At 40.9% G+C, this 14539-nt stretch overlaps 1 protein-coding gene across 2 annotated transcripts in view; it reads right to left on the minus strand.

Moving 5' to 3' along the window:
• Positions 1–518: 518 nt before the first annotated feature.
• The window catches only part of FAM81A (family with sequence similarity 81 member A), a 79147-nt gene continuing 65126 nt past the window's right edge, over positions 519–14539 (minus strand). For both annotated transcript variants that reach the window (XM_043555305.1, XM_043555304.1), the window contains exons 7-9: positions 10576–10711; positions 8797–8992; positions 519–5178 (exon numbers count right to left, since the gene is read on the minus strand). In XM_043555305.1, the coding sequence (XP_043411240.1) occupies positions 5054–5178; positions 8797–8992; positions 10576–10711 (457 nt within the window). In that variant the 3' untranslated portion in view covers positions 519–5053. The remainder of the gene's footprint in view (positions 5179–8796; positions 8993–10575; positions 10712–14539) is intronic.

A 14539-nucleotide genomic window follows, 5' to 3' on the forward strand; every position in this document is an offset into this window, starting at 1 on the left:
AGCAGGTTGCTGAGCCCATCTCAGAGTTTCTGATTCAGGAGGTCTGGGATGGAGCTGAGAGCTTACATTTCTAACAGTTCCCAGGTGAGGCTGATGCTTCTGGTCTGGGGATACTTTGAGGACAACCAAGCTAGACAGTATTCTCATTCCAAACAATTGTTAGATATTGAACAAATCACCTTATATGTAGGTATGGGCTTTCTTGAAGCAAAATGGCAGCCTAGACTTAGAAGACAGGTATGGATTGAAATCCCTGCTCCTCCATCAATTAGCTCAATGTCCTTTGTTTCATTTTCAACTTCTATATACAGTTGACCCTTGAACAATGTAGGGGATTAGGGACATTGACAACCCTCCCCCACCTCCTCTACACAGTCAGAAGTCTGCGTATAACTTTTGACTTCCCCAAAACTTAACTACGAATAGCCTACTGTTGACAGAAGCCTTACCGATAACATAGTCAAGTAACACATATTTTGCAAGTTATATGTATTATATACTGTATTCTTACAACCAAGTGTGCTAGAAAAAAAATTTTATTAAGAAAACCATAAAGAAGAGAAAATACATTTACAGTACTGTACTGTATTAAAAAATCCACATGTAAGTGGATTGCGTAGTTCAAATCTGTGTTGGTCAAGAGTCAACTGCAATATTAGTCAATATTTAACCTCCCTCTCTGCTCCATCCACAAAATGGAAATAATAGTACACACCAAGTAGGGTAATTACAAAGATTAAATGGGATAAAGTATATATGCCATTCAGTATAAGTTTTTAAAGATCACGTCTTGCTCAGAAAGTGTATGAGATTATATATGTAAACATGTAATTTGTAGCACAAGCAATGAGCAGTTCCACAAAATAGCTCTGTCAAGATTACACAGTGCCAGTGCATCAGTGATCTATGGCTGCATATAACAAATTAACCCAAAACGTAGCAATTTAAAACAACAAAAATTTATCATCTCGCGGCATCTGTGGGTCCGACGTGTGGACATGGCTTAGCTGGGTAACCTCTGGTTTAACATCTCTCATGAGGTTGCATTAAAGCTGCCAGGGCTGCAGTCTCACCTGAAGGCTCAACTGGAGGGCTTAGGAATCCACTTCCTATTTTTTGTTGTGATAAGATATGTGTACATTTTAGTAATTTAACCATTTTTAAATGTACAGTTCTGTGTCATTGAGTACATTCACATTGTTTGCAACCATCACCACCATCCATCTGAGAAGTTTTTCATTTTCTCCAACTCAAACTCTGGACCCATTTGGTACTGGCTCCCCATTCCCCACCCCACCCCTGAGCCCCTGGCAGCTATCAGGCTACTCTGTTTCTATGAATTGGACTCTTCCATGTACCTCATCCAAGTGGAAATCTACAAGGTTTGTCCTTTTGTGACTTGCTTATTTCACTCAACAAAACCTCCTCAAGATTCATCCATGCTGTTAATGTGTCAGAATTTCTTGTTATGGCTGCATAGTATGCCATTGTAGGTATATACCACATTTGCTTATTCATTCATCAATGTACACTTGAGTTGTTGTCACCTTCTGGGTCTTACCCCACCTTCCCAGCCCTCTCAACACTGGCCCCTCAGTGGATGTGGCTCCTCCCAGGCTGAGTCCTGGAGAAGTCATGCCTGCCCCAAGGATGAGACTAACTAGCCTGTGGTTCTGCCCAGCGCTTCCCCAGATTCAGGGACTGACCCAGTCTGGTCCTGTCTACTTATCTCTGCATCCAAGCTGCTCTTCTGTGTTTCAGGCGGGATATCACTTATCTTTGGAGGTTAGAGTCACTTCCCATAAATGATCCCAGCAGGTAATGGGATGCTCTCAACCAACACATGGACCCTCCATTTACCTGCTATGTCCCACCACCACCATCTCCCCGCCAACATCCCATATTTCACCACTTAATACCCAATTTTGCATTAACTACTTCAGCATTTCAAAAATAATAAGTGAGCCACTTCTTTTATATAATTATAATCTCCACTCTGCAGATGAGAAAACTGAGATCCAGAAAGGTGAAGAGAACTGCCCAAGGTCACACAGTGAGAAGAGGGCAGTGACAGAACCCCGTATAGTTATCATTGAGTTTCCAGGATGTCATGAGTGGTTTGTGGGTTTTTTTTTTTCCAGGCTGAATAGCTGAAAGCCACCTAACATAACTCATCTCCCAATGCACAGAACCACAGTCCACTGCCTAGGACGGCCCAAGCACAGGGGACGAAGTGTCTGGGACCCTACCGTCCTATGGCACCAAATGGCCCCGCCTCCGTTGCTTCCACTGATAAACCAGAGGAAGCTAGTGGACCCAAGTGAAGCTAGTAAGGTGCCTCTCTCGGGTGCTTGGAACTAGGGCATTAAAGAGCAAAGGGCCTCGGATGGTGGAGCTGTAAGGTCATGTAGAGATGGGGCTGTTGTCGGTGGGCTGGCAAGTCAGCTATGTGGGAAGCAAGGCTGTATCTTTAGAGGTGGGACAGTGGTGTACTTGTTAGGTGCCCAGAGAGTGGAAGGAGGTTGCCTGGTTTGAATCGAGGATCCCACTTACCAGCTGCGGGACTTGGGGCAAGTTGCCCAACCTTTAGGTGACCCATTTTTCTCATCTGTAAAATGGGGAAGTGAGTAGTCCTTAACTCATCACCATAATGAACTGAGTGAACACACACCAAGTTCACGGCACAGGCACACGTGCACAGTAGGAACTGCCAGCTGGCATTATTCCAGCCTTGAAGACCCACAGACGGAGCAGCTCCCCGTGACTTTCCAGTTCCCAGTAGGTTGCCTCACTCTAAAAAAACTTTTAAGTTTAAAAATCATACACCACATTTATTTGGAAATTTTATTCTTTTTATTGCAAATTTCTGGTAAAGGAAAGAACACGGAAGCTGATCCTCATTTAAACTTTGGTCATAAGAGCACGCTGTAGCTCAGTGGCTTACAACCTCAGCAGCCTTTGAATCACCAGGGGGCCTTTGACACCTTACTGATGTCTGCCTCCCTCCTCCCAGAGGTTCTGGCTTAATTGGTCTAGGGGGGCAGCCCAGGCATCAATAGCTTTTTGAACTCCGCGGGTGATTCCAACATGTGGCCAGGGTGGGGGACCCTGCTGGAGCTCATGGCCTGAGCTTGGCAGCATCAGGAGCACCCAAGCAATTCCAGCGGACATCCAACCGTCGCCTGCTCACGTCACCCCACAACCCGAGTCCAGCTGGCCCCCCGTCCCTCTTCCCAAGTGTCACATGTGCTGACTCTTCCTCCTCAGAGACCGCAGAGGAGAGAGACACCGGAGGACGCGTGATTCTCTGTGCTGTGGCTTGTGCGTAAACAGGGGAAACTGTACTAAATGTGGTTATTCTATCACAGAAAGAAATTCACTGTCTGGTTGCAAATGAGCACTAACCTTTTTTTTTTCATTGTCAAGTGGAAATAGTCTTCCTATAGAGAGAGATGCAAAGATTTGTGACAAAATAAGGAAATACGTGTTGGATGACACATTCCTTAGATGATTCCTCAGGTCTAATTAAAAAAACATTTTTTTGTCAAGCCAAAGAAGGTAAAATACTGTGTAGTGTAGCAGCATATTTTATATGGGTAAACAGTAATAGCCAGTTATATAATTCATTTATGAGTTATCCTAAAAATAGAAAATGCTTTAATTTTCCTGAGTCCTTGGCAAACAACAAAACACAATTTTTTTTTTTTTTAAATTTTCAAGAATGGTCTTCCTTTTCCTGGGTACCCTCACAGTTTAGGACAGTGTGTGTCTCACCATCAGGTTTTACATCCACGGGTCAACAACTTCACTGGCACCAATTTTCAATGACTAGTCAAATACGGAGATTGAAAATAAAATACCCATCCTCTACAAAGCTGCTCAAAATGAAAGGTTCTTGACAGTGTTATAAATGCAATATCAATTTGATTCTCTGTCCATACAAAAGTATGAATTTCTATTCCATTAATAATACTGAATGACTAATGTCTTAACAGTGATAAAATTTTCAGAACATTTAAAAATTACAAAGGATCCCATTTTTACATCATAATTCTGATGTATTATCATGCCTTCTATTTTGTCTGTAAAACTTTTATAGGATACAGTGCATTGACGTGGTAAAACCAAGGCACAAGAATACAGTTACAATAAGTGTATATAAACCTTAGCACTTTGTGCCAATTTTGGAAACATTTAGAGAGATCATAAAGCCTGAAAAATTCTCACATCCTATTATGATTAACAAACGATTAATTGTGCAATAAACAGACTATCAACCACCATTCCATTATTAAATATATGGCTATCACTATACAGGCTGTGGATAGTTGAAAAAAGTTTTCAATATTAAAATCTGGCTTAATTAGGTGGTCACTGTAGATATTGTGCCTTGCATTATCTAGATAATTGTCTTAAGTTTCCATTTTAATCTGCAATGTATATGGCAGTTATCAATTTTTAAGCTTTTTTCATCATGTAAATGATGAAGGGGGTTTCCAAATGTTAAATCCCTTGTCTCTACAAAAGACAGAAGATTTACAAGAAGATAACCTTATAAGAAATGCACAGATAACAATCATAAAATCCAAATATGGACTAAAAGGTTGAATTCTAATCTACCAGGACATTCTCTTAATTTAGGGGAAGGAGAAACACATTCCTGTGATAATTCATTAGTTTCTTAATTTTAAAAAAATCACCATGACATTTTTCAAAATAGTAAAGTCTTGGCTAGAGCGTCAAACATTGAAGGAAAGTTAAGTCTTTTCATTCATAAAATGAAGGGGATAAAAGCCTTTCAAAATCCAGGGGCGGGGAGGATATTCCAGTGAATTTAGAGAAGTGGAATAAAGTGGTAAAAGTTGTATTTCATACTTTTAAAAAAAGTGTTTTTGAGACTCAAGGTAAACGCTTAGACCCATGAAAACACATTTCTTGGCACATGCACGCCATGAGTAGAACAATCCCGAATGCAGTGACAGCCTGGCTACACAGGTATCTAGCTCTAGCCCCATGAGCAAAACCACGTTTGAGGTCCTTGTCCCAGCCCCCTTCACATGGGACCTTCTGGCTTCTGCATCTGTTGGATTTGCTTCTGCAGCTGGTCCTTGTCCAACTTCATCTTGGCTTCAAGAACTTGCCTGAGGGATCCTATACTTTCATAGATGGCTGTAAACCCTTTAAGAAGAGGTAAATTTCACAAGAGTTAATATTAAAAAACAATGTGTGTCAAGTTCTACAGCATATAGTAATAGTTGATTTGGGCAAAAGCTATTAACAGATGCTAAAACTAATGAAGTAAAAGTTTGATAGGAAACAAGACAGTTACATAGCTTGGGAGTATCTCCCTACAGGTTACTTTTTTTTTATTTTTATTTTTTAAATTTTTTTTTTAACGTTTATTTATTTTTGGGACAGAGACAGAGCATGAATGGGGGAGGGGCAGAGAGAGAGGGAGACACAGAATCGGAAACAGGCTCCAGGCTCTGAGCCATCAGCCCAGAGCCCGACACGGGGCTCGAACTCACGGACCGCGAGATCGTGACCTGAGCTGAAGTCGGACGCTTAACCGACTGAGCCACCCAGGCGCCCCCTTACAGGTTACTTTTTAATTACAAAGGGGGAAAGGAACTATTACAGTGGAGAAACCTGGCAGATACTGCTATAACCAAGGGATCAAAGCTAATGTCACCAATGCCGGGAGAAACCAACACCAGGTACCCCTGATAAGGTTCCCTGAAAAGTGAAGGACACACCGCTTCTGTGGCATCATCTGTCCAAAATGCACACCCTGAGGGGCACCTCGGTGGCTGAGATGGTTAACTATCCAACTCCCGATTTCAGCTCAGATCTAATGGTTCATGGGGTTGAGCTTGGGATTCTCTCCCTCTCTCTCTGCCTTTTTCCCACTTGCGTGCATGTGCACACACACTCTCTCTCTCAAAATAAAAAAATAAACATTTTTTAAAATGCACATACATACATACATAAATAAATAAATAATAAAATGCACAACCTGAATCTAATTAAGAGGAAGCAAACAGATTCAAACTGACATTCCACAAAATACTGGCCTGTATTCTTTAATGATGTCAACATCACTGAGAAACTGATCCACTACAAGACAGTAAATACAGAAAAATGATAACTAACTATGCTGTATGATTCTGGAATAGAACTTAGACCAGGGAAGGTCTTCTATAAAGGAAACAATGATTAAAGTTGAAAACTGAATATTGAAAAAATCTACAACATATTACACTATATTATAGTTATTTAAGAGAATGTCCTTGTTCTTAGGATATATAGAATGAAATAATACAGGAGCAAAAAGGCATCATGACTTCTGCAACTTAGTCCCAAATTATTTAGGGAAAAAAATTATATTTACACACACACACACACACACACTCATATCACACAATAAGATTAAGCAAATTTCCAAAATGTTAACAACTGGTTATATAGAGTTTTTGGGCTACTCTTACTGATTTTCTAAATTTGAAATAATTTCAAAAGAAAAAGCAAAAAAAAGAAAAAAATTCTCCATCAAAAACACATTTCATACTATTCTATATTTATGTGGGTTTTTACGATAAATGTTTAACAGCTCCTGTTTTATTAGTAAATTTAGAATTTTCTCAAAAAGTGTTCTCTATATTACAATTAATGTCATATAAGGAATAAATATTACTTATTTTTAAAATGTTCTTATTAGAAAGATACAACATATGAAAGAGTAGGTTACAAATCAGCATGAGCTTCCATTTGAAAAAGCACATATATATATCACATATGTATAGAAAGATTTATATAAAGATGACAGCTGAGTGAGAGAAGTTATGAGTATTTAAAAAAATATTTTGCACTTTCTTATTTTCCATTAAGAAACATATTGTTTTTAGAATAAGAAAAAGTAAATATTTTTATTTTTAAAAAGCTCATATACCTTTCTTAGTAGTAGTTACTAAATCTTAACAACCTCAGTGGCATGTTGAATATACAATAACAAACCCACCCAGAGAATGATTCAAAGGTAAACACTGATGAGGGGTGCCTGGGTGGCTCAGTTGGTTAAGCATCTGACTCTTGGTTTTGGCTCAGGTCATGATCTCACAGTTCGTGAGTTTGAGCCCCATGTCGGGCTCTGCGCTGACAGCACAGAGCCTGCTTGAGAGTCTCCCTCTTTCCCCTCCTGCACTCATGCTTTCTCTCACTCTTTTTTTTTAACTTTTTTATTTTTTATTTTTTTTTATTTTTGGGACAGAGAGAGACAGAGCATGAACGGGGGAGGGGCAGAGAGAGAGGGAGACACAGAATCGGAAACAGGCTCCAGGCTCTGAGCCATCAGCCCAGATCCCGACGCGGGGCTCGAACTCATGGACCGTGAGATCGTGACCTGGCTGAAGTCGGACGCTTAACCGACTGCGCCACCCAGGCGCCCCTCTCACTCTTAAAATAAATAAATAAACATAAAAAATCACTGATGAAATATTCAAATACCATATTCTAATAGCCCCAAAGACAAAGAAAGAAAATTCATTTTTATCTTCACAAGTTCTTGAATTCATAAATTTATTTGTGATTTCTACTTAAAAAAAATAATAAAACTTCTGGTGGTAACAACAAAAACTATTCTTGGGATAATTAACTACTTTTATTACCATGTGGCCAAACTAGAACGATTCCGCAGGGGAAAATTATGGAATCATGGAATTGGAGGCAGCTGGGAGATAATGTAGTCCCCCTAGTCACATTGTAAGACTGTCTTGTTTTTCCCAATCGCACCCAACCAGCTTCCACTTGAATACTTTCAACAGCAAAGAACTCTCAGGCTCACAAGCCACCAGTGTCTTTTTAAAAAGAACCCATTACCTGAGGATATTTCTGCCCTGTGTTAAGTTAAAATCTGTCTTCAGGTAACTTCCAATTCACTTACTGGTTCCAGGTCTGTATTCCTGAATTCACAGAGTAACTAAGTCTAGCCCCTCTTTTATATGCAATAATACTTCAGACGTGGAATATAGCTTTAACAGTTTCTTCCGAATAAGTGTGAATTAATGGGCCCTGTTGACTTGTGAGCAGAAGAAAATCATTCACTGCTGTGGTAGCATACTGCCAGCTGTAATAAAAGAAGCCTTCAAAAGTCCCGCAAAGATATGTGTTTATTTCTGAGACACACCGACAGTGGCTATAACCAGAAAACAGCCCTCAGATGGCATTAAAGAAAACGCACACAAGGGACGCCTGGGTGGCTCAGTCGGTTAAGCGTCTGACTTCAGGTCAGGTCATGATCTCACAGTCCGTGAGTGTGAGCTGCGCGTCAGGCTCCGTGCTGACAGCTCGGAGCCTGGGGCCTGCTTCAGATTCTATGTCTCCCTCTCTCTCTGCCCCTCCCCTGCTCACATTCTGTCTCTCTGTGTCTCTCAAAAATGAACAAATGTTAAAAAAAGAAAGAAAGAAAGAAAGAGAGAGAGAGAGAGAGAGAGAGAGAAAGAAAGAAAGAAAGAAAGAAAGAAAGAAAGAAAGAAAGAAAGAAAGAAAGAAAGAAAGAAAGAAAAGAAAATGCACATTTGCAAGCTGAGCAATTTTGGTTGGTTTGCCTGTCCATCACAGTGGCTTTCCATGTACTTGGAAGTGACAGAACATTTTAGTTCACTACAGCACAGCTACTCAGAAAATCACCTAAGGACATTTTACCGTTATTACCATCAGCCGGGGTCACAGTAGTTGCATTAACTGGTTTTCAGATCATAGTGAAAATAAACCATGAGAGCTGTTTTCTTTTTGGCCTACCAGCGTCAACTTCTGCCTTCATTTCCTTCATGTCCTCATTCATCTGTAACTCCAGCTTGTTGATGCGCCCATGAACCTTCTCCTCTTCCTGTTTTGTTCTCTGTACCTCCATATTCTTCTTCTGACTCTCTTCTATTTTGTCAAGTCTGGCTGACATCTGGCTCAGCTTCTTCTCCATGTCCCTTTCACTGGCTCCCTGAGATCCGTGATAAGAATTGCACCTGATTATTCCAAAAGGAAAGTCTGTACTGCACTCGCATCAGTCCTAGTATCATTTAACAACAATCTGCAGGGAACAGAATCGCAAAGGTGGCTTGTTGCTCACTCAAACATCCGTTCTCCCCTGTTTCCTTAACAGACCCCCAATTTTCAGCACGGTGTAAGCTCACCCAGAATTAAGGCTACATTTTATATAGTCCCCTGAGTTTAGTGTGGCCATAAGATTAAGTTCTGGCCAACAAGATGTATGTGGCAGCTTCTAGGAAGAGCTAAAAGGCAGCTGAGACATAGCCTCATCCCTTCCTTTTTCCTTCTGTTCCTGCAATTCAGACGTAATAGGTTGAGCACTAGCCATCATCTTGAACTATGAGAACAAGGGTCACTCTCTAGAATTGGCAGAGGTAAGCCAGAAGAATCCTAGGCTGCTGAGGACTGATAAGCTACCACATCAGCGCTGCACTCCCTACACCCAGACATCTTTTATGTGAAAGAGAAATAAGATGCCATCTATCAAAGCCACCGTTATCCTGAGGTTTGCTATTAGTTATTAACCAATCCATGTGTAAAAATAAACAATGATCCAAAGACACAGAAGCCTACAAATGTAGTAGTATGAAATTAAGCAAATCAATCAGTAGATCTGATAATATATGGGAGAACACTTAAAGAAGTATTTGATATATTAAATATTGTCTTTCCTTTTCTTTCCAGCGTGCTTGGTTTTTGTGGGAACCTGAATCTGCAGGTGAGCCTTGGAGGCCAAGACTACAAACACTGAGCTTTCAGTCAGCTATTGCATGACCTAGCTCTCTTGATGTTATACAATGTGGTCTGCAATCCAGCGGATCAACACTGAGAGCCAGCAGAGTCAGAGATGCAGACTACACCGGATGCTTCTGCTCCATCAAAGTCCAATAGGAGGAAGCAGTGCAAGAGAAGAGAAGGGAGAGGAAGAGGGTCAGGCTAAACGACCAAAACACAAAAAGATTTGCCTGCCAAATACCAGTTTCAGAGCCTACAGACTTTGAAGACTCTACATGCAAGGCTTTCTTGATGGTTTTATGGGGCAGTTCTGCAAACCTTAGTTCTATGGGAGAATGGGCTAAAAAGAGAAGGAAAATGGAGAAGAAAACAGTAGATTTTGTTGACGTGTTGCACCGTGAGTGTGCATACTGTGGTTGTAGTGTGATGGCAGGGCCTAGTGGGAGAAACGTGGCCAACGTCGTGTTTTCCAGACGAAGAAATTAAACCAAATAGGATGAAGTTCGCAGCTGTTAGTTTTATTTAGAAATGCAGGTGGACAATTTGGTTCACTAAGGCCTTGACTTAAATTCATCTTAGCTGAAAGTACTAAAATTTTCTATTTAGCCTTTATTAACCAAAACAAGTCCAAGTGCTCTCTTTATAACGAGTACAAAGAAAGGATTTTAAGGCAAGAAACAACCGAACAACTTAATGTGGTGCTACGTAAGTCAATACTAAGTTGCAAGGGATTATTCATAAACTTTGCAGGCCCCCACTGAATAATTTCACTATATTGTGCTAAACACCAATACCTACACTGTTTTCCTTAACAACCAAGGAAAGCTGATCGATTTTCTGTAAAAGTTCTTTCTCTATCCGTTCTTGTTCCTGTTGCAACCAATTCCGTGCAGATAAAATCTCATTACTGAGCTCCTCAATCGTACCTTTAAATCTAAAATAAGAAAGTTAGTAAGTTAGATGTAAAAAAAATTTTTGAATTACATCATATAACCTCAGTCTCTGGCTATCAAATTTCTCACAAATATGTCAGCATTCACCTCGGCTCCCTTGGAATTACAAGCTTACCTTCCCTTAGAATTGTCCTTAGCACTAAATTGGGGATGGGGTGCCAGGAAGGATGACACAACAGATAAGCACCTGCTAACACTCCTACTGGTGTAGAGCTGATGGTGTGGGTGTTGAGGTGTCACACAGTGACACACAGCCATGCCCGGTGCTCATCTTTGCCTTCAGAAGGCCCCCAGTGCTCCTGGCTCAGAGGACACAGTATCTTGGCACCCTTCCAGTCTCCTGTCTTTTCCTGGGCTCTTCCTCCCTCTCCCTGTTATCTCCCAGGACTGGAGCCTGGCGCCCCTTCTCTCAAATGTTCTCCAAATTGCTCTTGCCGGATACAGATATTTCCTGAAAGAAAACTGAAAGAAAAAAACCCTAACCTCCATTCCTCCAGTCCTTGTCCTTTCCAAATACATTAAAATTACACTCCACACTTGCTATCTCCTCATTATTTTTGTATTAGTTTTATTATGAAATAGAATAAAAGCAGAAGAGAACATATGACTTAAATAATAGTAATAATAAAATGGACACTGTGGTAGAAGCCCCTAAATTATCTGCTACATGTTTTCCTCTTCTTTCCTATTAAGAAATCCTCAAAGAGGCGCACCTGGGTGGCTCAACCAGTTGAGCATTTGGCTCTTGATTTCAGCTCAGGTCATGATCCCGGAGTCGTGGTATCAAGCCCCATGTCGTGCTCCGTGCTGAGCATGGAGCCTGCTTGAGATTCATATTTCTCTCTCTCTCTCTCTCTCTCCTCTCTCTCTCTCTCTCTCCCTGTCCCCCCCACCCCCACTGTCCCTCTCCCCTGCTCACTCTCTCTCTCAAATAAAATAAAATAATAAAAAATTATTTAAAAAAAAAGAAAGAAAGAAATCCTCAAATGTGAACTGGGTACATGGCTGCCTGGCCAGAGACTACATTTTCCAGCCTCTCTCGCAGCTAGGTATGGCCATATGACCAGATCGGGCAATGGATCACAACTGCCCGGGTCTTGCCACTATTAAAAAAGCTTCCTGGGCAGGAAACGCAAGCCAGCAGCCCCTCCCAGCTGTGGAGCTCAGCCTACAGCCCTGCCTGACCAGGAAGACTGACCACAGAGGCTGCAGCTTAATGCCTTCACTTATTCTAGCAGTATTCTGATGTAGTCTTTAGAGTTTCTCCATATAAGATCATACCATCTGCAAAGAGGAATAGATTTACTTCTTTTTTTCTAATTTGGAGTGCTTTTATTCCTTTTTCTTGCCTAAGTGCCCTGGCCAGGACCTCCAACACTGTGTTGAATAGAAGTGGGGAGAGTAAACACCCCCACCTTGTTCCTGATTTTAGAGGAGAAACTTTCAGCTTTTTACTGCTGAGTAGATGTTAGCTGTGGGTTTGTCATATATGACCTTTATTATGTTGAGATACATTCATTTTATACCCAATTTGTTGAGTCCGTATCAAGAAAAAGGTATCAAATTTTGTCAAATGCTTTTTTCCATACTGAGATAATCATATGATTTTTTTATCCTTCATTCTGTTAATGTGGTGTATCACATTTATTAATTTGCATATATTGAACCATCCTTGCATCCCAGGGATAAATCCCATTCCCTCATGGTGTATGATCCTTTAAACTTGCTGTTGCATTTGGTTTGCTACCATTTTGTTAAGAATTTTTACATCTATGTTTATCAGGGATGTTGGCCTGTCTTTGGTATCTGGGTGATGCTGGATTCATAAAATGATTTTGGAAGTGTTCCCTCCTCTTTAATCTTTGGAGGGGTTTGAGAATGGGGTTTGGGGTGGGGGTTATTGAATTTGTTGGCATTTAATGGTTTATAATAATCTCTTATGATTCTTTGTATTTCTGTGGTACCAGTTATAATGACTCCTATTTCATTCATAATTTTATTTATTTGAGTGTTCTTTCTTTTTTTTCTTGGTTAGTCTACCTAAAGTTTTGTCAATGTGGTTTATCTTTCAAAAAATCCCCAACAATTAGTTTCATTAATTTTTCCCATTGTTTTTCTTTCTTTTTATTAAACATTTTTAAAAGTTTATTTACTTATTTTGAGAGAGACAGCACGCACAAACTAGGGAGGGGCAGAGAGAGGGAGACAGAATCCCAAGCAGGTTCTGCACCATCAGTGCAGAGCCCAATGCAGGGCTTGAACTCACAAACTGTGAGATCATGACCTGAGCCGAAATCAAGAGACAGACACTTAACCTACTGTGCCACCCAGATGCCCCTTACGTTGTTTTTCTATTGTTTTCTAGATTCTATTTATTTTTGGTCCAATCTTTATTATTTCCTTCCTTCTGCTGTCTTTATGCTTTGTTTGTTCTTCTTTTTCTAAAAGAAAGAACATATCTTTCAAGATATCTCATATATTTCAAGAGTATCTCATATTCCTTGAGATACAAAGGTAGGTTGTTTATTCAAGATCTTTCTGTTTTCTTAATGTAGGCATTTAGTATTGTAAACTTTCCTCATAAAACTGCTTTGGCTGCATTCCATAATTTTTGATACTTTGTGTTTCCATTTTCATTTATTTAAAGATTTTCTAAATTTCCCTTTTGATCTTCGTTGGCCCATCTGTTGTTCAGGAATGTGTGGTTTAATTTCCATATATTTGTGAATTTTCCAATTTTCCTCCTATTATTGATTTCTAGTTTCATGTTATTGTGGTCAGAAAAGGTACTTGATATGATTTTGATCTTCTTTAATTTATTAAGACTTGTTTTGTAACCTAACATATGATCTATCCTGGAGAATACTCTGTTTGCACTTAAGAGAAATTTGTATTCTGCTACTGTTGGATGGAAAGTTCTGTACATGTCTGTTAGGTTTCTAGTTGGGCAGGGCTTCTGCCTATGCTCTGAGGTCAGGGGATGGGAGGAACAGCTGGCTGGGCTCCCCAGTCAGATGGGCCTACAAGCTGGGCTCTACATTCAAGCAGGGCCGCTGGCTGGGCACCCTGGCCAAGTGGGGCTGCTGGGCTAGACTGCACGATCAAACAGAGCCACTAACTGCACTGGGCAATTACCTCTGGCCGGCTGAGGTCTCAGACTGTGTTCGCTGGCTGGGCAGTTTGCTGCTATTTGGACTCCATGATTAAGGGCTGCAGGCTGGGCTCCACAATTGCACCCAATCAAGTGGGACCCCCAAGCTATGCTTCCCAGCCAAGTGTTACTACTGGCTAGCCTCCAAGTTCAGCTGGCTTCATCATCAGACAGGGCCTCAGGCTTGCTCCAGGACTGGGCAGGCTGCTGGTTGTACCACACTGTTGAGTGAGGTTCCTGGCCAGGCTTCCTGGTCAGGTGGTGCCAGCTGCTATACCTCACAGTTGGGTGAAGCTGGTGGCTGGGTTTTGAGATCAGGCAGAATCATTGTCTGGGCTTCTGTTTGGGGGAGGGGTTACTGGCTGGGTTCTCTGCTTGGGCAAGGCTACAGGCAGTGCTCAACAAATAAGTGGGAGCAGTCTGGGCTCCACTTGCTAAGCAAGGCTGTAAGCTGGGCTCCACAGCCAGGTAATGTAGGGGGGCTCCAAGGTCACCTGGGGTCACTATGCAGGCTCCCCAGTCAGGTAGGGCTACAGGTTACAGCTTTTATTTTTGATTATTATATTTTCTAGAAGTTCTATTTCGTTGTTTTCAATTCTGACTGATCATTTTTAATTATCTCTCATTCCTTAGTGATACTTTCAAAATGTGTGTGTGT

This window comes from Prionailurus bengalensis, chromosome B3 (genome assembly GCF_016509475.1).
Source record: "Prionailurus bengalensis isolate Pbe53 chromosome B3, Fcat_Pben_1.1_paternal_pri, whole genome shotgun sequence".
NCBI classification, from domain to species: Eukaryota; Metazoa; Chordata; class Mammalia; order Carnivora; family Felidae; genus Prionailurus; species Prionailurus bengalensis.